Source organism: Pteropus medius, unplaced genomic scaffold (assembly GCF_902729225.1).
Source record: "Pteropus medius unplaced genomic scaffold, Ma_sr-lr_union100, whole genome shotgun sequence".
NCBI lineage: Eukaryota > Metazoa > Chordata > Mammalia > Chiroptera > Pteropodidae > Pteropus > Pteropus medius.
The window spans coordinates 20,388,820-20,416,085 of NW_024344240.1; the positions used below are offsets into that span (position 1 = coordinate 20,388,820).

Genomic DNA, 27,266 nt, shown 5'->3' on the forward strand with positions numbered 1-27,266 from the left:
CAGGTGAATCCATAGAGACAGAAAGTAAATTAGTGGCTGCCTTGGCCTTGGGGTTTGGGGAGGAAGGAAATGAAAGGAAATGAAAAGTGACTGCTAATGGGAACAGAGTTTCTTTTTGGGGTGATAAAAGTGTTCTAAAATTGATTGTGGTGGTGACTGTACAACTCTGTGAATATACTAAGAATCATTAAATTGTACACTTTGAAATGGATGAAGTGTACTGTATGTGAATTATATTTTGATAAAGCTGTTATTTTAAAAATAAAACCCAACACAATTTTTTTGTTTGTCTGTTTTTGGTTGTCCTATTAAAAAAAAAAAAAAATAGCCCAACTGACAAGATCGCCTGACCTAGGCAAGATATTTTGTCTCTGGGGCCTCTGTGCCTTCTTAAGAATACAAAGCTCATGGCTGAACCAAATGCTTTCTTTTGCCCTGCTGAGCAAAGGAATATGCAACGTTTCATCTGACGTGAAAAACCATTTGGATGGAAACCTCTCAGGCAGTGTTCAAACCAGGAGTCGGATCTGGTCTGTCTACCCGGCCAGGATCCATCTGACTCTAGATGAATCCTTTCAAGTATTACTTGTTTAGTTCTTCCCTTCACCCCAGCCTCCCTGCCTCAGTTGATTCCTAAACACCTGCTTGATCCCCAGGGGAGACAGGTATCCCTTCCACTCTACAGGTGCAGAACAAACTCAGAGAGGGTCAAACAGCTGCCAAGTGGCAGAGACAAGATTTGAACTGAGAACCACATGAGTTGCTTTTCTTATTTCTAACACCTGAGTTTTCAAAACCGGGTCCACAGACATATTCTTGGGATTCTATGAGTTTGCTACAATTTAAAATCATATGTTTATTTAGATGGTAAAGAATATTAATGTAGCTACATTTGGGGCATCAGAGAGATAACCATCTGCTAACCAAGTACCGTCTTGGGGTTACAAGGCCCTTTGTATTTCTATTCATGCTGGGGCCAGGTGTTCGTACTTTAGTTGTACGTTTGATAGAAAACATGCTTGCTGACTGTATTCCTAGGGCTGCTATAACAAAGTAACAGACTGGGTGGCCTAAAACAACAGAAATTTATTGTCTCACAGTTCTGAAGGCTTGAAACCAAGGCGTGGGCAAGGCCTTGCTCCCTGTGAAGGTGCCAGTGAAAGGACTATTCTATGCCGGTCTCCTAGCTTCTGGGAGGCATTCCTGACTCCTTCGCTTATAAGTTGCATCAGTCTGATTCTCTTATCTTCCCATTTCAGGTGTTCTCCCTGCATCCTCCCTGACTGTTCCAATCCTCTAACTGTTGGTTCCCCTGCCAATCAGTCCCCCACCCCCCACTTTGGGCTTTCCCAAAGTCACCTCATTAACTCAGGTTTGGTTGAAAGGGGCATATTTATATGAATAACAAGACACCCATTTCACTTTCATCACTTCTATCACTTTGGAAAATCCAAGGATTTTAAAAGCTTTGTGTCAGAAATGGGGACAAAGACCAAATACATATTTTTTATTATAAATCACAATGTCACAGACTTCAATACACCTTTTTGAGGGGACATAATTCAACCCATAACACTGACTTTATATATAAACGATGCAGTAGTTCCAGATGAAGGCCAAATGATCTTTCAGTGAACAAAGGTGTCACAGAGAATTTTTCCAAGAGGAAAGTTATTGTTATTATGGTACTGAACCTTTCCATATGACATGGTAGGTAAGAGAAACGTTCCAAACTCAAAAGAAAACTTGCCCTGTAGTCGTCACTAGTATACTGTACTGACACTGTGAGGGTGATTTAGACTGTCTGTATATTAAGTTAATATTAATTTAAATTATCTTTATTTTATATTCATTTGTTTGAAATTTTTCATGGTAAAATGTTGGGGAAAAATTTCCTCAGATTGTTCATAAAATCTGCTAACAAAATCTTTACTCTTAAAGAACACCTAAGTGAAAACACTAATTCACATCTTTGAACAAGCATTTCTCTACAAGCTAAAAGCTGGGAGAAGATAAATTTTAAAATATGTTAATAAGAGTACATGTCTTCCCTAATTGGACTTATTTAAATACGAAGTGTAGCCAAGGCCTTAACTAATCATTTGATGTCCTTAAACATTGAACTCTGAAAAGAAAAAGTCCTGCTGTCTGTTGGAATGTGTGAACGCAAATATTACACTAATACCTATGCATGACATTCTAAATTCATTCCTTCTTTCCTTCTTTGCTCCCTTTCATTTCTCCATCCGTCCAAACATTTATTTTGCATTATGTGCCCAGCACGGGAGATACAATCTCTGCCCAGTTCCCAGTGGGGAGAGAGACAAGTGAACCACAAGCGACAATTCTTGTTTCACAACAGACTTGGGCACAGGTTGGGTGGTGAGCACCCAAGCCATGGTGTGAGATGAGAAAGGAGTCAGGGAAGACCCTTTTAGTACATTATCTTGCATAAGCCTTCAACATCCTTCTAACGAAAAAAAATTATACTTATCTTTTTACATAAGGAAACTTTTTACATGAGGAAAGTGTAGCTAAAATGGGTAGAGTAAATTGGCTAAAATAAGCTCACACAGCTTGTAAGAATTTAAAAACCAAGCCTGTGGTCCGCAGAGCCCTAGTAATACACTGCCCATTCAGAGCTCTTAGCACAGCGAAGGAGGGCTTTAAAATGGCTTGCATTTAGAAGATCTGACCACTTCTTGTCACCTCCACTGCTAGCATTTTTTTCTTCCTGGCTGCCCTGAGTCCGTGCCACTCTCTCCATGGCCCCCAGGTCTCCCTGTTAGCTTATGCTCACCTTCAATCCAGCAGCCAAGATGATCCTTGTGAGACATGTATTGGCTTATGAACTGGCCTCCCCACTATACCTCAGACCTCGTGTCCTTGCTCACCCAGCAGCTGCCATGTGGGCTCTTTTAATGTGCCTCAAACACAACAGGCATACTCCTGTCACAGGGAGTCTGCGCTTGCCCCTCCCTCTCTTCGGAACACTCTTCCTAATTTAGTTTCCTATTTTAAAACTGCTTCCCTCTGCCACCCTACCTGGGCTTTCCCAGCCCTCTTTCTTTGTTTTTCAACATTGCACTTATCACCATTTAACATACTGCATACTTTACCTACTGGTCTGGTTTGTCTACCCTGCCCTACCAGAATATAAGTTTGATGAGAGCAGAGATTTTTGTTTCGGCCCCTGGGATGCCTGGTACATGGTAGGTGCTCAGTACATATTTGCTGAATTAGGCTGAAAGCAGAATGGTTACAAGCATGATCCACACCTGCGCTGCTTACGAATGAACTCTGGCCTGACATCTCCCACACGCTATGCTCCTCACCTACTGCAAGGAGTGATGAGACAATTGGGCAGTACCAGCTGGGAAGAAGCCAACCCAAGGGGTGAAAGGGAGCTCATTCTTATATCCAATGCCGTGAAAAGGTACCCGACTGACTCCTTTCCACGCTACATGCTGTGGAGATACAGGCACCGCCAATCTTGATGCTCTGTCCAACGAAGTACATCAGGACCAGTGGTCCCGGAGCTCTCGATGTCGAGGTGTGGTCCTGGATGATGGGGACTCCTCAGATCACGAAGCTAGGGAAAATAAAGGACAGCCTACCTCTCTGCCTTCTCTCAAAGTGCTAATCAACAAAAAACTCTGCTAGGAGGCTCAAGAAGGTCCTTATTTTTCCAAGTTAAGCTCCACCTATTCACACAAGGGTTCTTTTCCCACACTGGCCTTCTGTACCCCAAATCTATGAAACTTCATCAGAAGCTACCAAAAGAAAACCTCAAGGGTTCAATTCTCCAGTTCTCCAGCAAAGGGTGGACTCTGAACTTCCCTACATGATGACTGGAAAGAGTGAGATATTCTAAGCACCTCAGCATCTGCTGATTCTAGAGAGCAATGGATGGTGAAGAAACAGGCACAAGACCGCACAAGGTCAAACAGCAAAAGTTTCAGAGATGGGAGATAGAATACTTTTCTCCATTGAAGAGCCTGTGCCACAGAACACATAAGGCCTGCCAAACTCCAATCTCATCTTTGTTCTAATCCTTTGTAAAAATCCTGGCCTTGTGGATTCGACTGGTTTGGCAGTGGGTATAGAAATGAGGGTGATACACAATAACGGGAAAGCCACAGCACCTGATTTTGTAAAGTTCTAAGGCATTTAAGGGGTGTCCTTCGGCTCTGAAATTCTATGAAGGAACTACAACACTGTTTCCAAAAGGCAAATAAAACCCCCACTGAGAGATGGTACTGTAATTCCTTGAGTTTGCGTCGTCTGTTTTCTGCAGTTAGAAAAAAAGGTGACTGGTTTGGGTTACAAAGGCAGCGAGTGTTCCACTATAAAAAACAAACAAACAAACAAACAAACTGCTGGTTGCCATGACAACATCTCTGTTCCTCCCTTTTCTGAAGCATCTGAATCAAATCAAAGGACCTATGAGGCCCATGATTTAGTATTTATTTCCTTTTTGCGAGGACATAAAAATATACATACACATATACAAAATACATATCAAAGGACTAATCAGAGGTGAACTAAAACCTCAAAAATTGGTACCATCTCTCCTTCTCTGCCAATAATGTCCTACAAACAACTATCAGGAGACACCCCTGCAGGAGGATGTGAGCATAAAGGAAGGTAAGCTGGGACGCCTTAACAGTTGACACTTATTCCTTCCAGTCAAGAGTCTCTCAGGGTGGGCTCTGGGTCAGTTCTTTCCAGAAAGGTCCAGCTGAGGCCAGGGCTCCCGGAAACACTTGTCATTACCTCTTTGCGGGTCCGTCCTCCGCAGCCTGAGTTCCACGGGGCAGCACTCACATCTGACTGATCTCAGGGCCCAGCACAGCGCTGGGTAAATAGTGAAGCACTCAGGATAATGAGGGGAGCACTGTGATAAGGCAGCCTCTCTTCATATTTTCAACAGAGATCTCGAGTGTGGGCCTAGCTTGCTTCATACTGGCTTTTAGATTCATCCAATGTATAAAAACATACAAAAAAGTGAAACACAACAACTTCAGGTTACAGAGACCTCTGAGGAAGTAGGAAGGGAGAAGGCATCTACATAGCTTTACCAGGGACCACTGATTTCTTAAAAACAAGTGACAGAAATCTGATGCAAACATGGCACAATGTTAACATCTGTTTAATCTAGGAGGTAGGTATATCAGTATCATACTTTTAAAAATGTTTTTTTCCTCCATGTTTGAAGCATTTAGTAACTAAAAATAAATGTCTATTAATTCCTTAACTATTTAGTTAAAGAGTTGATTTGGGTTTTTCTCATGCTTAGAACATTCTCCCCTTTGTGAATCTGGTTTACTTTTAAAGTGGTGTAAGCTGCTATTTCTGATGGGCCATTTCATTACTTTGTAATTTCAGAATCTGATGTCACTGCATTTACTTCCATTGGACATTAACTTCAAACTTAAATTAAATTCAACCACCAAAGCAAGCATGAACTTAAAACAATTAAAATCCACAAAGAATTTAATAAGCTAGCTGCCCTAGAAAAACATCTACACTCATTTTAGGTTATTGTGTAAATAAACTAAGAGCAATTATTTTAAAGACTTATTTACTAACAAAGTCATTGTGATATCTGAAATGTCCAAAGTATCAGAAAACATAAAATAATCTTTGTATACAAATTTAGTGTCTCCGTCTTTCAACAGTATATGTATTCTTATTCGGTAAATCCGTTACCATTAAAATTACCCCAAACTGTGTAACAAGTTACTTCAAAAATGAAGGTTGAGAAGGCATCCATGTTTAATTTAAAAGAAAGCCACATAAATACAAGACTACTTTTTCATTTCCTACTTTCCCAAAGAAACAAAAGCTCTCAAAATGTCTGCTGGAATGGTGGGCTGTTTGCAAACCTGTTCTTACAGGAACAAGGCTGAAGAGCTCTCGTTTTAAGTCCTTTTTTTAAAGAAAAATAAAAAAATAAATAAAAGCTTAATTTGAGCCCTGAGTATTTATAACTTTCTTGCTGTTAGATCATTTAACATGGCCAGAGTATTAGCCAAAATTCTCAACAGTAGAATATGCTCCCACCCACCCAAATAGGAGAGCATTTCTGGGTACTAGAAACAGATAATGATTTGGTATAAATAAGAGCCCCGAGGGGTACCCAGGTGGTAACAGGGCATAAATGAGCCACCTGAAAGACTGGCTTTAATTTTGGTGCCCACATACCCAACAGATGCCAATTCAGCGAGTTCCTCTACATTGCTCAGCACATGAAGTAAACTTTGGCTGGCTTTAAAAACAAATATGACTTGATAATTTGCTCTAAGTCAAAAGGTTTTACAAACACAGTGTTTATCCCAAACGAAAGTACATGTAATAAAAGCATATTCATTCCATCATTAATATGTTCTTGGGTCAGGTAATACAATGTTAAGTGTGAGTTTCTGGGCACAGCCAATAGTTTTAACCTCCCTCCGAGTCATATGCAGAGATTACAAGGCAGGTGAACCTCTCAATATTAACATAGGTGCATATAACAACTCTTAAATATCTAGTGATATTTAGCAAGCCATAGAGGTAACATAAGAATAATTAAGCCAAATAAAGAAACAGCTTATTACCTACAAACACAAGATCTTGTTATATTCATTATCCTAACATGAGTGACAAATCAACTTAAATTTCCTAGTGTTGAGGACAGCACAAGGGTGCTAAATGTTTACGAAGTGAGAAGACAAGCTTGAAAGTGGTCTGCTGCCCTACAGAACACAAAGTTAGGCCCAGTTCCTGCTCTTCCATCTCCCTGGCTGGGATGGTGACCACAAGTGATTAAGGCAGCCACAGTGGTTTGTTTAGGAAGCAACAACGCACATTCTTTATTCTGTAATGGATTTTGCAAACACGTAGAAGGGCAGGATTCTATATTAAATAGAACTCACTGAGAGGTACCAACTTATTCAAAAGAGAATTGAAAATGAACTTAAAAAAAAACTTAACCATCTCTTTCCTCCCTACTTTTTGGTGTTTCCTTACTATAAGTGATACTAGAATCATGCCTGTTTTTAAATGCATGAGCTAGAGTTCTCGAAATGCCCATTTCAAATCCTGGTTTGGGGTGGGGGAGGATGTAAATCCAAAATGAATACACCCAAACTATAACCTCTGATTTGTTTTAAAATGCAGAGAAAGGTAAAAGGTTATAAAAATAAATATGTAAAACACATAAATTTATATCTATATTTCTATATGTAAATTTATTTACATATGTAAAAATGAATATATAAAATATAAAGTTATAAAACAAATTTTTATGAAACTGTATAAAAATAAAAATAAATGCAAAAATGGTGCAGAGATAACTATACCATTTATATGTAGACAGTTTAAAGGGAATCAAAATTCTAACTGGTTCAAATACTAAAATATCTAAAAATGAAAATCATAAAATGTATTAGAAGAACGATTTGTTTTGGTTTTTAAAAGAATCTCAAAGTATAAAAGGCTATTCTAAGAATGACACAAACCTAAAATTTTTAAGTTTCTTCATGGCAAAATCTGGTTAATATTTATTCTGTATTTGCTACATGCTAGTTCTATGCTCAACATACCATTAAGCCAGTGTAGCAGGCAGAATTCTAAGATGGCCCTAAGATTCTCACCTGCTGGTGTACACATCCTGTATGGCATCCTCCTTTTTCATGTGAATAAGACTTGTGAATATGATGGGATTTCACTCTCATAATTAGGTGACATTACATGGCAATGGTAAAAGAATTCTGCATGTGTAACTGAGGTTTCTAATCAGTTGACTTTGGTTAATCAAAAGGCGGTTTTCATGTTTGGGCTGGCCTAATCAGGTGAGCCTTTTCAAAGAGGGTCTAGACCAGTGGTCCCCAACCTTTCTGGCACCAGAGACCGGTGCTTCTATGAGACTCTAATGTCTGATGATCTGGGGTGGAGCTGAGGCAGTGATGCTAGCGCTGGGGAGTGGCTGCAGATACAGATGAAGCTTCTCACTTGCCCGCTGTTCACATCTTGCCGTGAGGTCCAGTTCCTAACAGGCCATGGACTGGTACTGGTCCACAGCCCAGGGGTTGGGGACCCCTGGTCTAGAAGTAAGAGACAAAATACAACAGAGATGTTCTTCTGTTGAACTTGAAGCAACAAACTACCATGTGGTAGAGAGAAACACATGGTAGGGAACAATGGGCGGCCCCTGGGGGCTGAGAGCCTCAGTCCTACAGCTATAAGGAACTTAATTCAGTAAACAACCAGTGAGCTTGGAAAAGGATTCCAGACCTCAAAAAAACTGTAGTCTTGGTTGATACCTTGATTTTAGGCTGATGAAACTTTGAGCAAAGGATGTAGGTAAGTTGTGCCTGAACTCCTGGCCAATGGAAACTATGAGATGACAAATGGGTGTTGTTTTAAGTTGCTATATTTGTGGTGATTTGTTATACAACAGTAGAAAATTAATACAGCCAGGAATGACAAACTAGAAAATATGTGCAAAACAACTTATTTAATAAGTAAAAAACTTCTATAAATCAATTTAAAAGATTAATAACTCAACAGATAAATGGCCAGAATATATGAACAGTTCACAACACAAATGTTTTTTAAATATGTGAAAATATTATCAACCTATTGTACTACAGATATAACCATTGGGAAAATCTGGGTGAGGGTGTATGGATATCTCCATACTATTTTTTGCAACTTACTGTGGTCTGTATTTATTTCAAAATAAAAATATGAAAATATGAGTGACCTCATTTGTATCAGGAAAAATGTAAATTAAAATGAGCTACCAGTTTTCACCTACTGGCAAGGATCAAAAAACTTTATAATACACGGCATCAGAAAGATGTTAGTTGAGGCATCTTCATACATGGATGGTTGTATAGCTTATCATTTTCATTTGCTGCTGTACCCCAGCTCCTAGCATTTGACTGAGTAGGTACAGTGTTCAATTTGGCAATATCATAATTTAAAATGCCTATGCCCTTTGCTGAGCAATCCCACTTTTAAGAATATAGCCCACTAACATTCTTCACACATGCAAAAAAGAAGTATGTCCATGGGCAGTCACTGAAGTGCCTGATTAAAAGCAATATACATGTCCTTTAATAAGGCAATGGTTTAATAAATTAAGAAATACCCATATACAGCAATCCTGTTCAACAATTAAAACAAGGTAGATTAATTTGCATTGCTATAAATCAAGAATAGAATGTTTTCTAGCTTCTCAAGTCCCATAGTGCAATTTATAACACACCTACATTCACTAATTCAGTCAGTATTTACAAAGCCCCACCTACCAGGCTCCACAGGTAGATAAAAACAACACAACCATCCCTGTGTGAAAGGATGGAACAAGGTGCTCACAGGCATAGAGGGGAAGCATGAGAGTCCACAAAGAATGCTGGAGCCCAAGAGCTGAGAGTGGGTGAATGACAAAGGTCAGATGAGACTGGGTGTCAGGCTAAAAAGCTGGGATTCTGTCTTGTGGAAGAATTTAAAGCAAGATATTGACAAGACACTATGACAAGCATACACGTACTGTAAAAGTAAAGGAGTGGCCCAGCTAGAGAAGTTCACAATCTGGGGACCATCCCTGATTTCATCAGCGGTGTCTTAAGGTATCTCATCTTGAGCACATGCAGTAATCTGAGTCACCCAGGAACATCCCTTCACCTTATGCCTATAAAAACATGAGGACAGCATGAAATCCTCTTCAACTATGTCATCTTATGAGGTGGATTCAAAGGAGACACTCAAGACGTTTTCCTCAACTGGAGGATTATTTTCAAAGAGCCCTCTCGAGCATCTGGACATACTTTATGCGACTATATTCTTTCACTAGCTTTACACCCCACATTTAAGAACTGAATTAAAGTAGCAAGCTATTAAACTGCATTTGTTCAATCTTCCTCACAGTCTTCTGTGCTTTTGATGGTTGAAGCTTTCAAGCACTTAGCCGGATGCCAGTACACAGCCCGAACAGCTCTTACTGAATGGGCCTCATATTCTCAGATAAATTAAAATCTATGCCAACTAGTGATTCAGTTGCAAACAGAGGCCACCTGTTCCAATTAATGAGATTAAAATAGTACATCACTGACTATCTGAAGTCGAGCTGCAGGCCTTCTGGATCATCACAATATCTTTACATAGGCAGAAAAAAAAAAGGGACTTTTGGCCCCAACACACACAGTTGCACACACTGGAGTAAATATATTGAGGTGCTGAAGCATAGTTTCACTACGGGCATACTTTATTTTTGCATACGTGCTTATATCAAAATTTCCGTGAAAGGCTACAGTACCAATTAATTCCCTCACATTACAACAAGCCTACATACATGTCTTAATTAGATTCAATTTTACTTCAGAAAACCACAGAGCTTAAATTTCTTCTCCACCCACTTTCTGTCTCTGCCTGAAATTCCCAAGGAATCCATATCTTCCGGAAGGCCCAGTCTTTAGCCTAAGGCCTTCCACTGCTTCAGTTTTTCTCAGGTCATCAGAAGACTAGAGGTAGCCTGGAACAGGCACAACTCTCACTTTTCCAACTTCACCCATCCACGTATGTTCACCCAGACAAGCGTACCTTCAATTCACCAAAGTGGGCTTCTGTTCATCCCAGCACTCAATGACTCAAATTTCATAGTCCATGAAAAAAATTTTTAAGCATCTTCTAGGTCATGGGTTTAAAAGAAGTATGTCATAAAAGAATAAGGAGAGATGATACATTAAGACCAGTGCTTCCCTTAATGATTCCGAATTATTTTCTGAGGTGTAAAATGAAAGCATTAAATAACACAATCACAGTGAGCAAGAAATTGCCTTGAAAACAATCCTCAACCTAATCCAGCTGATTCAGTTTAGGAAGAAGTCTCTGTTTAGGGCTAACAACCCTTTAACAAAGCTCCAGCATTTACTAATCTTTTAAGTCTGGCACTGCAGACCTCAGAGGGTCAGACAATATTTAGCCAGAACAGTAACACTGATACTTTAAAAACAAATTTAAGTTTTAAGGAGTGAATTGATTTAGAAATATTAAGTAAATAACAGTACAGGTGGTACAAAGCTACGTGTAGGTGTGCGAATGACTGAAGTTTAGGAAATGTAGTAGACAATGAATGACTCAACGTCAGATCAACAAATGCCATAATGAGTTTCCTAACACTGCTTCTCATGGTTGCTCACACGCTGGTAGGTGGAGGAGTTGGCATTCACATTTGACTCTCAAGTCCATACTCTTAACCCTTCACTCTAGTCCTCAAATCCAGAAGTAAATTAAGGGAGTGATGTTGAGGATAATAAGAGAAAGGTGATTGAGAACATTTAAGAAGTAAATCACTGGATGTGGCCTGTAAGTGGGGCAACTGAGAGAGCTTCCCAGGCATCTGGTTTGGGGATCTGCTATATGGGAAAAGCATTAACCAGGAATCTGGGTGGGGAAAGGGAATATGAAAGAATGAAATAAGGTTGACATACAGACTTTGAGGTGTCTGTGGAACATCTAAGTAGAAGTATCTGGTGTTATGTGGTAAAGCCATATCTTTCTCTGGAGTTGGGCTCTCAAGTCAGTGTGTAAGGCAGAAATCCTACAGGCTTTACCCGAAAGACACACTTCATTGAGAACTGGCACTGGACATATCTTCTCTCAACGAGTTAAAGACCCTCTTCCCATCTTCTCCCCACTGTTGGAAAACAACCAGTTGATGTTTCTGTGTTTAGGGGCTGTGTTGTATGAATATTATATATACTCAAGCCACTTGGCAATGGAAGATGCTCTCAATGAGACACTCATAAGAACAGAGAGCTTCAGACACAAGAATATTCATGGTTGAATTCTAAGTTAAATACATAGATGTTATACTCTATGACTTATGCATCTGGCATGCTTTTCCCCAACATCCTATCCCAACAGGTGGAAGATCAAGACAAAGATAAACTCATTTCTCAGAACTTTATTCTGAAAAAAATGACAATAAAAGGGACCTCATTCAGAAAAGATAATTTTTAAAAAGTGGCAGCAGATCCAGTGCAGCTAAGTAGTTTGATATATGAACTGTCACCCCTCTTCATCCCAGCCCCACCAAAAATCTGGAAATATGTTCAGAAGGATGTTCAGAAATATGTTCAGAAGGAAATCATTCAAATTCACTTTTTTTACCTAGAAAATTCACAAAATTTTAAACTGTTAATTAATTCTCTACTGAAAATAAGTTTAAATTCTGTCTACATTGTTTAATTTTGAAATGTTTATTACATGGAACAGCAATTAACTTGGTATTTAAAAATATTTAAAGCAGTTTTCTTTTAAGACAGAAGCTGGTATAATGGTTAGTCCTAATCAGTATGTGTTATTTACATAATTTTCCTGATTACAGTCTGGCTGGACGTCACTTTTCTACTTCTGCGAATGGAGAAGTAGAAAATTCCGTTCCAGTTCTAACATAACACCTTTGAGTCTAGCTTTCCAAACCTCAGCCTTAAGTATGAGAAGCACATGCCTTTAGTCCAGTGAGGCTGAGTACTGCAGGGAGATCTGGTGAGATCAGACCGTGACAAGGAAGAATCGCTCTTGTTATGTCCTTCAACTGATGATCCTGAAGAGACCAAATATCAGGCTAGAAGATGGTTTTTCACCTCTGTTCTTAAATCATGAGCTTATTTAACAGCCTTTAAGACTCCCCTAAACTACTGGCAAAATTCTTATATTTTAGGCATTATAAAAAGTTCCCAGAGTATCATTCTAAATCATTCATTCATCAAATATTTACTGGGGACATATAATTATATACAAAGGACTGGCAAAGTGCTGTGTCATAAGAATCTTGAATACACAGTTTGGCTAGGTGCCCTGCAGAAATTGAACACAGCCATCTCCAAGCACTCAACAGGTTTAAGACTGAGCTGCTCTCCAGTATTCACTTCAGAGGCAGAAGATAGGAAAGTGGTTAAAATAAAAGCTTTGGAAGTAGATTTGGGTTCATCAAATCCTAGCTACACCATTTCCTAATAGCCACAGGAACATAACTGCTTGGGCTGTAACTTTTTCATCTGTAAAATGGAACTCTAAATAGGCTATCGTGAGGATTAAGAAGATAGTGCATTTGTAAGGACTTAGTACATGTTGGCTATTATTATTGCTATTGCATTCTTCTTTTCACGTATGTTCTTGTTGCCTCCTTACAGAAAATAATGATCAACTCATACACTGTCTTCTTTCAAGTAGTGTCTCCCCTCTTCCCAAAGCAATGAAAAGGGTTAGATTATGCACTGATCATATATCCCCGATGTTCCTTTTTTAAGGAATGTAAAGTCCTCATTCTGATTCATAGTACAGTGATTCACGGTTCTCTTCCTTCTCTCTCACCACCCGCTCCACTGAAAACATAAAAACACAATTAAGAAACAGCAGAGTTGAAAGCTGCAGCCTCTCCTAAGTTGACTCGGGCAATTTCCATCCAGAAGGACTAGGCTGACTTCTGACCTTAACTAATCCTAGAGATTCAGGCAGTGCATCTGAAGCAGAACACATCTTGCAATTGAACTTGGTAGCAGCTGCTGTGGTGTTCGACAGCGGATGTGACAAGCAGGCGTGCTGGTGGTGGCTGGTAATTTGTTCTCCTCTAAAGGCAGAACTGGTGAGCTTGCAGCAAAGCATAGCTCAAACAACACATACCACATCAATCGATACATCCCAAATTTAAGAAAAATCCAACTTAAGAGATTCATCATTATTCACCATTCCTTTCATTAACTCTTTAGAATACAACAAATCACTGGTTAAAATCTTACTCACAAGGTACTCAGTTTACCACTTCACTAGGTCAGTGTCACCTATGACAGAAGTCTGTTTCCACTCTCTCTAGTTCCTGCCCAGGAAGTAAGCATGCGATCCATCACCACATTGCATCACTGCCCAACCATTTCCACTGTGAGATGGGCTATGACATCCTCTTTTCCTTGACTGCTTTTGACTATTACTCATCATACAATTCTGGATCTATTTCCAAACCACAGAACACTTAAAAGATGCACTACAAGTGGCTACCATGCCTGACACAGGTTTTTCTTCAGATGTTAGACTTGTACTTGTTATCATCATTTCCTCCTATAAAAGAGAAGGGTATTTCCTGGGGCCACAAGTATAAATAAGATACAATCACCAGACAGTAAGCTTTGGGAGAGGCCGGTCTGTTTCATTTACCATTATATTACCGATATCTAGAAGGGCAGCTACCACATAGAAAGTACTCAACAAATATTTATTGAATGAATGAAGCCAGTGCCAGTGTCTATGATTTATGAACATGTAAATGAAAAACATGAAAAACAATCAATGTGATGAGGGAGAAAGAAAACGCTAAAAATACCAGAAAAGACTATACTATTCACAATGTTAGCAGTCTTTCCATTTTCAAGCTTATGGTCACTTCTTATACAGTAATAAAAATGGCTACCATTTATTGAGTTCTTACTGTGTATCTGACATTTCATAGACATTATTGCATTTATTCCTGGCAACACCCCTAGGATGTGGAAGAAGAAACTAAGAATGACTGCAGGGTCCAAAATCACACCACAAGTAAGCAGCACTAGCACAAGGTCTGTCATCTGGGGACTCATCTAATGAAAGTAGTTCTATAGGCAGAATATTCTGGTCCTTGTAGGCAGAATGGATTAAAAGTTAACAAAATCATAGAGCAATGAGGAAGCTAGTGCACCAACGATCTCTTCCTGAGGTCATAAGTGGCTACACTAAGGTAGAAGATGACTGAAGGACACAGGAGGAAGGAAGTGATTCCAGAGACATGTCAAAGAAAGACCCAGTGGAATGACAGATTACAGATGGAGGGGAGAGTAAGCAATCAGGATGATTAGCAGTTCTGATTGGTGGTGGTACCAACAGAACAAGAAAAAAATCATTAATCTTATATAAGGATAAAAACGGCTAACACATGAGTGCACAGAAACATTTTTTCTTTTTACAAATGCTGTCTTCCTAAAGACTCACAATCATTACTCCCAGAAGTAGGGAGTCTTTTACAGATGAAGAACTTGTTAGAAAGGTTAGACCTTGCCCTAGTCACCCAGTTGGGGAGGGTGAAGAGCTAGAATATGATCCAGGTCTGATCCGGGAGCCCCAGCTGTCCATCACTATACCCAAGTGGCTGAGGGTGGCATTTTAGGACACTTAAAATTAGAACATACAATTTGATTCACACATAATTGATTAATAAAAACCAGACTGCCTTCAGTATTCTTAAAAAGATGATAGGCTTTAACTATCTAGGGCATGAAAAAAAAGGATTCTCATTATGTATGTTCTTTCTTTTAAAGTAGGTGGATATTATGTGCATCAAATTAACATGCACCATTTCTGAGTTTTACCCAGATGAAGTTTAAAAATGTGAATGATCCTGACTTGTCTGTTTAGAGATAATCATAGAATTCATTAGTTATATTGCGGTACACTTTGAGAAGGGACAAAAAAAAAAAAAAAAATCTGGAGTTAGTCTACCTGGCTGTAAAAATAGAATTCTCCAATGTTAAAATAGTAAACTGCCTCATTATTGTTCCAGTCTCAAAGGCTTAACCCAGCTCAGCAAGAGAGATGTGTATTTTCCCTGTTCCCTCAACAGGGTGTCAATTTTGAACTCAAAAAGTGACCATTCGGTAACCAAGAATTTGATCTCATAGAGTCTTATGTCCTTCCTGAGAGGAAGCTGCATATCTCTGAAAGGTTAATCAACTCTTCACATGCATACCCAGTTCTAATTAATTTTAATGTTTTTAGGAAAGCTAACTTACCAAATCAGTTCATAAAAGGTTCTTTTATAATCCTATACTTGATGGTTTACTGCCAAGGAGTGAGTGACATCAAGAGATTAAACCCTAATACCACGTGATATGTTTCTTTTACATACTTCGAGTATAAAAAAAAAATGTCTTTATAGATACATCTGAGTCCCACAAAACAAGAGCTAGAATCATCTAACGGGATAAATACTTTCTGCATATGGAAAATTGTTGCTGCTTTCCCTTCATTACAGCAGGCTTACTGCAGCCTTAAGGACAGACTCAAAATTACATCAGCCCGACTTGAGAAAAGTTATGTGTTTACAAAATTTCCGCTAGTTCTCTCTCCTCCTCACTGTCTCAACAGTAAAAACCCTAAAAGCAGTCAAGGAGTTTAAACGGGGATCTCAGCATGGCTGCTGTAGAACATCTGATGACTGTCTGCTCAAGTTCGAGCCCTCCTCGGTCTGATTTCTTCTAGTCTTCACTGGATTTCCTTTGCCTAATAAGCTAATTTAGAATAACCAGTACATATAATATCTAACTCAGTTTTAATACACAGTCTATTTAAAAATCAGGTATAGTCATGTGCCACAGAGCAATGTTTTTGTTAATGATGGGCCACATATATGATGGTGGTCCCATAAGATTGTAGTGGAGCTGAAAAATTCCTATCACCTAGCGACATCTTACCCATTGTAATGTTGTAGCACAATGCATTACTCATGTGTTTGTGGTGTAAACAAGCCTTACTGTGCTGCAAGTCACAGCACACACAATTATGTGTATTATACATAATATTTGATGTTATTGGTTTATGTATTTATACTATACTTTTTATCATTCTTTTAAGTGTACTTTATTTACTAAAAACAGAGTTTGCTGTAAAACAGTATACTGTGTTATGCTGTCGGCAGCCTCATACATTTCGTTTACCATACCTCTTGATTACATCATTTTCTCTTGTTCTTGATTTAATCGGTTTTGTATAGGAACATGCTGTACAGGCATGTAGCCTCGGCAATAGGCTATCTCAAATAGCTTAGGTGTGTAATAGTCCATCCCATCTAGGTTTGTGTAAGTGCTCTATCATGTTCGACAATGACAAAACGGCCTAATGATGCATTTCTCAGAACATGTCCCACTGTTCAGCAGTGCATGACTCTATCTCCATGCTAACAAAACAACGTAGTAGGTATAACGTGGTAGGTAGGACTTTGAAGAAAATACGAAACCCCATTCAGATAAGGTGTGGCACTTTAACAGAAAATACAGGTGTGTAAATGGAACAATGATAAATACGGCAGAGAAAATAAAGTCTGCAGTTAAGTTACATGGTTGCTTTGCCACTTTCCATCTTTAAGCAGTTGAGGTACAAACTTTATCACCACCATTTTACAGATTATGAAGAGCGAGTTTTGGAAATTTCTGTGAGTTCTGCCAGATCATTTAAATGAGCTCACGGTGAGTCAACCATCCCTCAAAGATTACTAATCTTGTTTACACAAAGATTATCACAGTTGTGACAAAAGAAGCCAAGCTTCCACACTTTTCAAGTCTGAAATTTCTTCTATCAACTGGGACATTACAAATACATTAGAAATAAAGATATTCACCTTTCTATGTAGTTAACTAGTTAACTCTGTATTAGTAAGCAGTCGCCCTTCCAAAAACAAAGATCTTTTATCAATGCTTCCTTCCAAATGGAGTTTCTGGTTATTTTCATAACAAATTAATTGTTAAGAAACTTTTAAAGAAATTGCAAAAAATATAAATTCTTTTTGAGGGGGAGCGAAGAGTGGAATGGGTGCAAGAGAAAAGTATTTTTCCACCAAACATATTTAAACTGTAAAAATTTAAATCACTGTTAATTAAAACTGATTAAAAGAAAAAGGGAAAACAGGTAAATATATCAGGGACTTGTTACTTCACTTCCGGGGTGGTTGATTACTTCTCTGAATTATGATTAAACACCCAAATCCTGCACAAGGGACGGCGACACATGTCTGTCGCTCCTTTTCCCATCTGGTTGGCCTCTCAGTCTTGGAGGAGGCAGGCCAGAATCAGCACGAGTTTATACTGAGAAGCTGACATTCACATGCTGCCATCTCGGACAAGTGAGTAGTTATCCGATCAAAGAACAACTCCAGGTAGCTTCTGCCACAACAAATGCCAGCGTGGAGGAGGTGCTGTTCTAAGTGGCACTTCAATCCGCCAAGGGGAGAACAAGGTGCCGAGCTCCGGGATCCCACAGCCCGGGGGGAACAAAGGTATCCCCGAGGGGGCGGAGGCTTTCTCTCTAGGGAGAGGCCCGCGCCTGGGCTGCGGCCTCCGTCTTTATTTTGAAGCGCTACATGGCTCGTCCCCGGCAGCGTGCTCTCAAGAGCTATTTTCTCCCACAGCCAAAATCGGCAACAGCAAATTACACTGCAAACAATGGAGAGGGCGCCTGCTCGGCACGGCTAGAAACTCCGGAGAGAGAGCGCCAAGACTGACTTTTCCGGGAAGCCCGGCCGCCCGGCCCCGCGCCCGAAACCCCGGGGGCCGGGAGAGGCGGCGGCGGCAGCTGGGAGGTTAGGAGCGGAGGGGGGCTGTCCCCTGGGGCCGCGGGTGGCGGGATCCCCTCGCGTCCCGGCACCGCGCGGCGGGCGCTCCCTGGCGGAGAGGGCGGCGGAGCGTGGCCGTCGGGGAGACTGGGCGTCCCGGCCGAGCTCGCGGGACCGAGGCCGGCGGAGGGCCGGAGGGCCGGGGGCCCGGGGGGAAGGGGGGCCGGGCTTTGCTCTGCGCCCCACCCCGGCGGTGGACGTGGGGTCTCGGAGCCGCAAGCCGGGCTCCGACGCCCCCCTTGCCAGCCCCTTCAGCGAGGACAGGGGCGGGGATGCCCGGACGCAGGGCAGCAGCGGAGGAAGAGCGGCAGGCAGCGAAACGCGGACGGCGAGTCAGAGCGCGCGGGAGCCGAAGCCCACCCGGCCTCGCTCCTCCGCGCGGCGCCCCCACCGCCACCCCGCGGGCGCCACTCACCCGGCTCTTGCAGCGCTGGTGCCGGCCCGGGTCGGAGTAGGTCCGGTCCACGGTGAGCGCCGTGTCGCTGCCCGGCATCGCGGCGCTCGTGCCGGGAACTTTCCCGTCTCCCGGGGCCGCCGCGCCGCGAGCTGCCAGCCGTGCTCGGGTCGCACCGGGAGCCACAGAGGAGCGGGAGGCGCGGGCGGCTGCAGCTGGTGCCGACACCCGCGCGGCCGCCCTGCGCCACCGCCTCTGCGGGGTGGAGGGGAGGCGGGGCAGGGAAGCGACAGACTCCTCCCCACTCCCCGCCTCTCCCCGCGCGCCCCACGGAAGCCTGAAGACCCTTCTCCAGGTGCGACTTCTCCGCCTCCCTCCGGTGCTGAAACTTGATTCCATTCCCTCCCACATGCCCTCTCTTTCTTCAGAAGACGAGCGACATCTACACTATTTGTTGACTTACCTGTATATTTATGATAAAACAGAGATTTTGGGCAAGATGTTTAGGCTTGCCTTAAATGCTTCTTCTCATGTTATTCGTCTATTCAACGTGCACCTATTGGACATCTGACATGTGCCAGACCCTGCGGCGGGGACCAGAGCTTTTTTTTAAGGCCATGTATTTCTTTGATTCCACTGAGCATAGAACATATTCGCATTTAAGGATCTATGGTGCTGTGTATTTTAATTTTGCACGTCTGGCTCACCTTTATGCTGGAAGCTACTTGAAAGTCAAAACCTATCTTTTCTACCTGCCCACAAGAAACCTGGAGTCTATCTTTTCTACCTGCCCACAAGAAACCTGGAGTCTAGAAGTGAAAGGACTGATTGGCGAACAGTTAAATAAGTTACCTAAACCAACATTCAATACATACGGTCTGGTTACGGAGGGAGATTGTGATGAAATTTTGAAAGTGCAGCTGCTCCAGAGAGGAGTTAGAGTGCAAAGTGATGAGCCCAGAAAGGAGGGATGTGCTCCTCCCTTTCGAAGGTTTGGGGGGCCATGGCAGTGCAGGCAGAAGAAAAGTGCTGAGCATAAAAACAAAAGAACACTTGGAAACCCTCAAATCATCAGTTTAGGGGATGTCTTTAGGAACAGAAGGACATGAGAGAAAAAGTAGATGGAGACCATGTGGTGCAGGCCTCCACTTTCAAGACTTAGTTCAGCCTTATTCTGTGGGTACTGGACAAGCTGTCGGAGGTTTCTGAACTGGGAAATGACAGTATCAGGGTAGAAATTTAAGAAGATATATCTTATAGCCATGTGAGGCACTGATTGAAAAAAGCAATGTGCAGAATAATTTATATGGTATTCCACCATTTATGTAAAAACCACATATGTATGTGCTTATATATGCATAGCACATTTCAAGGAGAAGAAACAAATAACCCAGTAAATAGACAAGAAACTAATGGTAGGAGAGGGGAACTAGGATGAATGAAGGGATAGGAGAGATTTATTTTTCACTATATATATATATTTTAAACTTGAATGTTTGAATTGTATACATATATTAAGAATTCAAAACAAGATAAAAATATTTTAAATAAAGAGGGTAAACTTATTAAAACTAACGTAAGAAATAGAAAACCCTTTATAGTCCTTAAAGCATTCAAAAACTTTAATCAAGACTTTAAAATAACCTCCCTTATATACATATGCACGACTACACCAGGTTCAGAGAGTTGTTCAGGCAAGTTCTCTCAAAGCAGAGAAGAGAGGTTCAAATGTGAGTGTGTGTGTGTGTGTGTGTGTGACTTTAGCTAGGGTGGCTAGAGAAGGCCTCCATGATAAGGTGATATGTGAGTGGAGACTTGAAAAGTAAGGGAGTGTAGATATCTGAAAATTTCAGACAGGAGTAGCAAGTACAAAGGCCCCTGGTGCAGGTAACATTTTGAGAGTGTTCAAGGAAGATCAAGGAAGCCAGTGTTCACTGGAAAGACAGTAAGAGGTGAGGTCAGAGACCTTTCAGAGGGCTGGTCATATAGGGCCATTTAGGCCATTTTAAGAACTTTGACTTTAATTCTGAGGAAGATGGGAAGATTTTGGAAATTTTTAAGTGAAGGAGTAGAGTGGAATGCTCTGCCTTTTCACTTGGGGCAAGAAAATAGACCCTGATCTCCCAGCGTACACAGAAGTCAATACCAGATAGATTAAAGACCTAAGACGAAAAAAAAGTCACAACTTTTAAAACTGGCAAAAGAAAATGGGAGCATAAAATATGATCTCAAGCCACAAAAAGCATAAAGCATAGAGGTTCAACTACATTAAAATTTTAAAACTTCTACTTCTGACAAGAAATAATAATAAAGTGAAAAAATAAGCCACAAACAGAACTCGAGCTAAAAAAATCAATATGGATGAATTTCACAAACTACTAAGAAACAAAAAAAGCCAGCCACATAAAATTACATCCAGTAAGATTCTATTCATGTAAAGTTAAAAAATATAAAGAGTAAATGACTTATCTTTTAGAATGTTTATATATATAAATGTGTGTGTATATATATATAGTATATATATATTATTATTATCATTAAAAGCAAAAGTATGATAAACACAAATTTCTGAACAGTATCTATGATGGGGGGAATGAATAAGGATTCAGGTCATTTGAGCTACAATAGCTTAAAGTTTGCAATGACAAGAAAAGACGTAAAAGAAGTAGGATTATACTTGGCTTTTACAGTACATATTTGTTGTTTTTGCCTGCCCAGCATCCAGCCCCTTATTCTTGACATAGTACCTTGATTTTCTTTTGGGACCTACCTACCTGACTCTCAATTCAAATAGTTTAAGTGAGGCAGACCACACCCTACCTCTGGCTCCAGGGAGAGGCAAATGATCCAGACTTTGGCCAGTCAGGTCACAGTAACTTGTGCAGGTTTAGGCACATGACCCAGTCACAGCCAATCAGAGTCATCACAGATTTGCTGGGACTCCTGGGAAAGAGCTGTGCCCTTTCAGTGAGTATAGCTAAGCTGCTAGAATGTAGTCCTGCTGTTGTGGTGGACATCCTTGCCTCCAGATGAAGATAGCCTCTGAGGAAAGCAGAGCCATGAAAGGAGAAGGACTCGTTACTGAGTTATTAGAGCACCAGATCCAGCTTTTCCCATCATCTGTTGCTGCATGACAAAACACCCTAAAATGTACTGGCTTACAGTTGCCATTCACTTGCTCATGATTTTGCAATTTGAGCAGGCCCCTAAAGGGGTTGGTTTTCTCTGCTCTATGTGACATTGACTGGGGCTGGAGCATCCAAGATGCCTTACTCATATGTTAGCACCTATAGGAATGGGGGTAGCCGGAACACCTGTGGCTGGCAAGGCCTCTGTCTCTATTTGCGTATGTTTATATTTTTTAAAAATAAAATACTTTTATATTTTATAGTTTCTTATCTTTCAGGGTACCCCTCTCTCCATCAGGGTAGTTGTACTGGGTACACATTGTATGGCTTCCAAGAGAACATAAATAAAAGTAGCCAAACCTTGCAACTGGCAGAGTATCACTTCTGTCACATTCTATTGGTTAAAACAAGTCAAAAGTGAAGTCCAACCTCAAAGAGAGAAGAAACAGCATCCACTTTTTGATGAAAAGAGTGGTGTGCACATACAGAAATGGGGGGAATTGCTGGCTGCCAGCATGGCAGTCGACTCACCACACCAACCATGGCTAGACCTCTTTCCAGTTATATGAGGAAATGTATTCCCCATTTTGCTTAAGCTAGTTTCAGGAATTCTGACTAATACAACATTCGATGCTGTTATGAGCAGAAAGAAGACAAAGAGAAGGTAGCATTTCAAGCAAAGGCCAGTACTGTGGACAGCGTGAACAGAGAAGAGTGGGTAGAGAACTCTAGAGGGATCACAGTGCTCCCTCAGGTCACTAGCTAGAGAACCTTTCTTGATCAGTCCATATCAGATGGCCTCCTGTGGACCGTTAAACTAATTATAGTCTGTACTCCTATTTTGATACAAAAGTTACAATACCTTATCATAGTATTTAAATATTTTATGTGATAATTTATATGTGTCACCGTACTCTCACTAGATTATAGGTTACCTGAAGGAAAGGACTTTGCCTTCTAGGTAATTGCATATGTTCCTGATGGTTCCTAACACAGCAGGTATTCAATACATGCGTGCTGAATTAATGGATGAATTCAACATTTATTAAATGTCTACTTATTTTCCAAGCACTGGGGTTTAAAAAATGAGTAAGAAATAAGCAAAAGGTGGCTTTTGCCCTCAAGGGGTTAACATGAATAATTAATAAGGATAAAACTTTGCTGAATGACAATGTTATCAATTTTCAGATACCGACCAATTACTGAAGTTTGTGAATTCTCCAATTATTTAGTGAGCACCATTGGTGTGATAGGTTCTGTTCTTGGTGCTGAGAATATAAAACTGAGTAAGACATGGTCCAACCCTTAAGGGCATCCCATCTAGAAAGGAAGACAGTAAAAAAAAAGGTTGCTACCTATGTAAAGATATTTCTGTCCTCGATTCAGTGGTGGGACAGAGGAAGGCAGGAGTCTCCTTATGAAGTAGTCTCCACCTCCTTCGTGTTTCAGACTTACCATGTCAGTGCAGCAGGGAGAAGGAAATAGATATAGAGGAACGTCTGATTTTAAAGAGGAAAATGTAAGCCTCTTACAAAGTAACGGAAAATGTATTTCCTTTTATGTTCCATTTTGATTGAATAGTACAGGAAAGTGTTCCCTCTGGGGGAAAGATTTATAAAACAAAAAGTACAGTAAGCTTCCCTCCACTCCCCGCTCCCCCACTCCCCTGGAGAATTTAAGGACAGAGAGAGTAAGGAAAAGAATAAATTAGATTTTTAAAATGTATTCAACTAGCCTGCAGTGAATACATGCTGATCACATCCATCCATCCATCTATCATCTATCTATCTATCTATCTATCTATCTATCTATCTATCTATCTATCTATCTATCTACCTACCTACCTACCTACCTACCTATCTATATTGAGGATCAGAAGCTTCCAGGCCTGATGCAAATAGGAATCTCTAACTTTAATCATCTACTTTATAGCCAGTTGGAAATTACCACTCAATATTTATATTTAATTTTTAACGTAGCCTGTTCTACATGACTGTGAAAAACAATCACTGCTATTTATTTAGCATTAGCAACCTTCTGGCACAGAAGACCCAAACTTCCACTTGGTAAGATTTTGATAAAAAACAGGAAAGTAGAAAGACTCAAACTCTGCAGACTGGTGAATTTGCCTTCTAATATTCCTTTATAGCAAATTCAACAATTTCATCCTATTGATTTCTCAAGAACAATGAATCTTAAAAAGGATTCTACAGGGAGATGTCAAGTGCCTTGGAAACTGATCTCTAATGTTTGTCTTCCTATAGACTTGAGGCTACATTAATAAGTACAGAAATGTATTTTATCTCATCAAAATGAAAAACCTTTGCTTTGCGAAAGGTTAAAAGGATGAAAAGGATGTTAAAAAATGGAAAGATAAAACACAGATGGGGATAAAATATTTGCAAAACCACATGTCTGACAAATTAGTTGGATTAGTATCTTGAATATATAAAGAACTCTCAAAACTCCCCTTTAAAAAAATAAACAATCCAACTAAAAATGGGCAAAAACAAAAAACATGAACAGACATTTCATGGATGATATAGAGATGGCAAATAAACACATAAAAAGATGTTCAATGTCAAAAGCCATTAGGGAAGTGCAAGTTAAAACCACTGTGAGATATCAATACATACCTACCAGAATGGTTAAAATAAAAAACAGTGATAGCGCTAAATGCTGGTAAAGATACAGTGAAACGAGATAATTCATACATTGCTGGCAGGAATGTAAAATGGTACAGTCTCTCTGGAAAACAGTTTGGCATTTTCCTATAAAACAAAATGTGCAAATACCACATGACCTAGAAATTGCACTCTCAGGCATTTCTCCCACAGAAAAGAAAACATATGTTCACACAAAAACCTTTACACAAAGGTTCGCAGCAGCATTATTCATAAAAGCCAAAAACTGGAAACAGCCCAGATGTCTTTCAGTGGGTAAACAGTTAAACAAACCATGGGACATCTATACTTAACAGGAAAAAGGAACAAACTACTGATATACAATAACTTGAGTATCGAGGGAATCCTGCTGTGTGAAAAAAGCCAGTCTCCCAAGATTATATACTATATGATTCCATTTCTGTAGCATTCCTGAAATTACGAAATTATAGAAACAGAGAAGAGATTGGCCAGGGGTTAGGGATTGGATGGGGAGGGGAGAGGGTTGGAGGAGGAAGGTGGATTTGGCTATAAAAGGGCAACACCAGGGATGCTCTACTGATGGAACTCTCCTGTATCTCAAACGTGGTGGTGGAGAGGGCCTCCTCAGGGCCTCCTCATGATAAAAGCACAGAGAACCACACACACACACACACACACACATACACACACACAACTACAAATAAAACTGGAGAAACCTGAATAAGACTGTGGATTGTATCAATGTTAATATATCTGTATTATAATTTTGCAAGATGTTATCTCTGGAGGAACTAGGTAAAGGGCACACAGGACCTCTTTTTATTCCTTATAACTGCATGTGAATCTATAATAATCTAAAAATTGAAGTTTTAATTAAAAATGTATTTTAAATTTTAGGTGCAATTGTGGTAATTTTTATAGGAAAAAAACTGGGTTTTGGGAGGGGGAACAAAACAGCAAGTGGGAGTGGGTGGTATAGGGATATCTTCTCTGGAGAAGTTGTCCAGAGAACAGTGTTTTTCCAGGTTCTGGCTCCTTGTTGTACCAAAGAAGGGGACCACCTGTGGAAACTGAGGGGCAAAGGAGAGACTGCAGGTGGTGCTCATGAATGTGACCTGACCACTTCCATCAGAACCTGACCATAGTGCCCACTGTTTCTGAGGCCAACTATGAAGAACTTGAGGGCCAAGGGCACCAATGTGGAACAGAGCTCCTGACAAACAGTAGTGATTCTATAAAGCTTTTGTTGAATAAATGACTGACAAATAAGTCCTGACTTTGTTGGAAGAGTATGTTAAAATTCACAGACTTGGTTCAGGTTCGAAATGATTCATTACATACTGAGTTGTTTAGTAAAAAATTACATTGTAAGTAAACTAAAAATTTACATTTTCTACTTTGAGTAGAGAATTCCACACATTCGTGTGCTTAGTTCTGTTGTGGGGTCCCACGTTGGTTTGAGTCTTTGTTTTACATTGGGTATACACAGATTATAACATGAATGCTTTGTTATTTCCAACCTCTTGACCCTACCATTTCTAGGAAAGGGTTTCACTGTCTGATTGCTGTGTATGACTCTTGGCTGTCTGCTATTGCAATTTCCCAGAAGTCCATAACAATGAGAGAAAACAAATGTAGATGAAAATGCCTTACTTTGCATTGGGCACAGAGTGTTCCGTTCGGTTGTCTTTAACTGGAGCTGTGACGCGTGAAGGGTTCCTACTGCACTGGACGCAGAGGAAGCAGCTCTCTAGAGATCTCGAGCTGTCTCCATTCTGTGCACAGCAGCTCAGGGGAACTCTATTATTAAGAACATACTGAACCTGAAGGACAAGCTAGCTGCACTTCAGGAAAACATTGTCCGTGAATTCGCTTTGCATTTTATCAATTCACTTTGCAAGATAAGGATGGTTGGTGGGAGATGAAACTGCCAGAGAAATTTGATGTGATGTCAAAAAACAATCCCAAGTCACAGTCCTATCAAAAGAGAGGATGCTGCTTGTTGAAGCCTTCCTCATCTCTCTAGTCTACACTCATCTCTCCCTTCTCTGAACTCTGACAGTATCTGTTGCTTCCATCACTCCCATAAACATTTAATTATCAATGATCTTGTATTGTTAGAGGGAGGCAGGATGGTATACTGGAGACAGACTGCCTAGATTCAAATCTTGGTGCTGCTACCACTAGCTATAAAGCCTTTGTTCTCTCATTCATAAGCTGAGGATGTAATAGAACTCACCACATATTAATGTTGAGGATTAAAGGAGATAATATATGTAAAGTACTGCCAAATAAGTGTCTGCAGAAAACAAAAGAAACCATAACATTTGTCTTCATGTGATATCTTCTCCTTACCAGTAAGATTTCAAAGATGGCTGGTATCTTGGAACATGTTCTACTAAGAAAGAGGGTTCACTACAATACTATACCTCATCATCACAAATTCTGGTACTAGGACAAGGAAGAAAAGTAGGAGCCTCTGGCTAAGCTATAGTTCCTGGCTCTGGACTGACAAAGGCAAACTTCCTCCCTTTACACTAATCTTCAATTCCCTTAGTCCCCAAGGCTCCCATATATAAGTTTCTTTTTGCTTATACATTTTGACCAAATAAATCCACTTTTAGGAAGATTCTTTAATAGATGATATAGTACGGGAAAAGTTTTACAGATAAAGATTGCCCATTAAAGTGCTT

The 27,266-nt window shown here is 40.4% G+C and overlaps 1 protein-coding gene across 3 annotated transcripts in view; it reads right to left on the bottom strand.

Moving 5' to 3' along the window:
* TMCC3 (transmembrane and coiled-coil domain family 3) overlaps window positions 1–27,266 on the bottom strand; it is a 238,115-nt gene that overhangs the window by 49,493 nt on the left and 161,356 nt on the right. The window contains exon 1 of one of the 3 annotated variants that reach the window (XM_039869059.1): window positions 18,822–19,062. The exons of the other annotated variants lie outside the window; for them this stretch is intronic. Within the exon in view, the coding sequence (XP_039724993.1) occupies window positions 18,822–18,899 (78 nt within the window). The 5' untranslated portion in view covers window positions 18,900–19,062. Of the gene's footprint in view, window positions 1–18,821; window positions 19,063–27,266 lie in introns of those variants that run through there. 3 annotated transcript variants of the gene reach the window in all.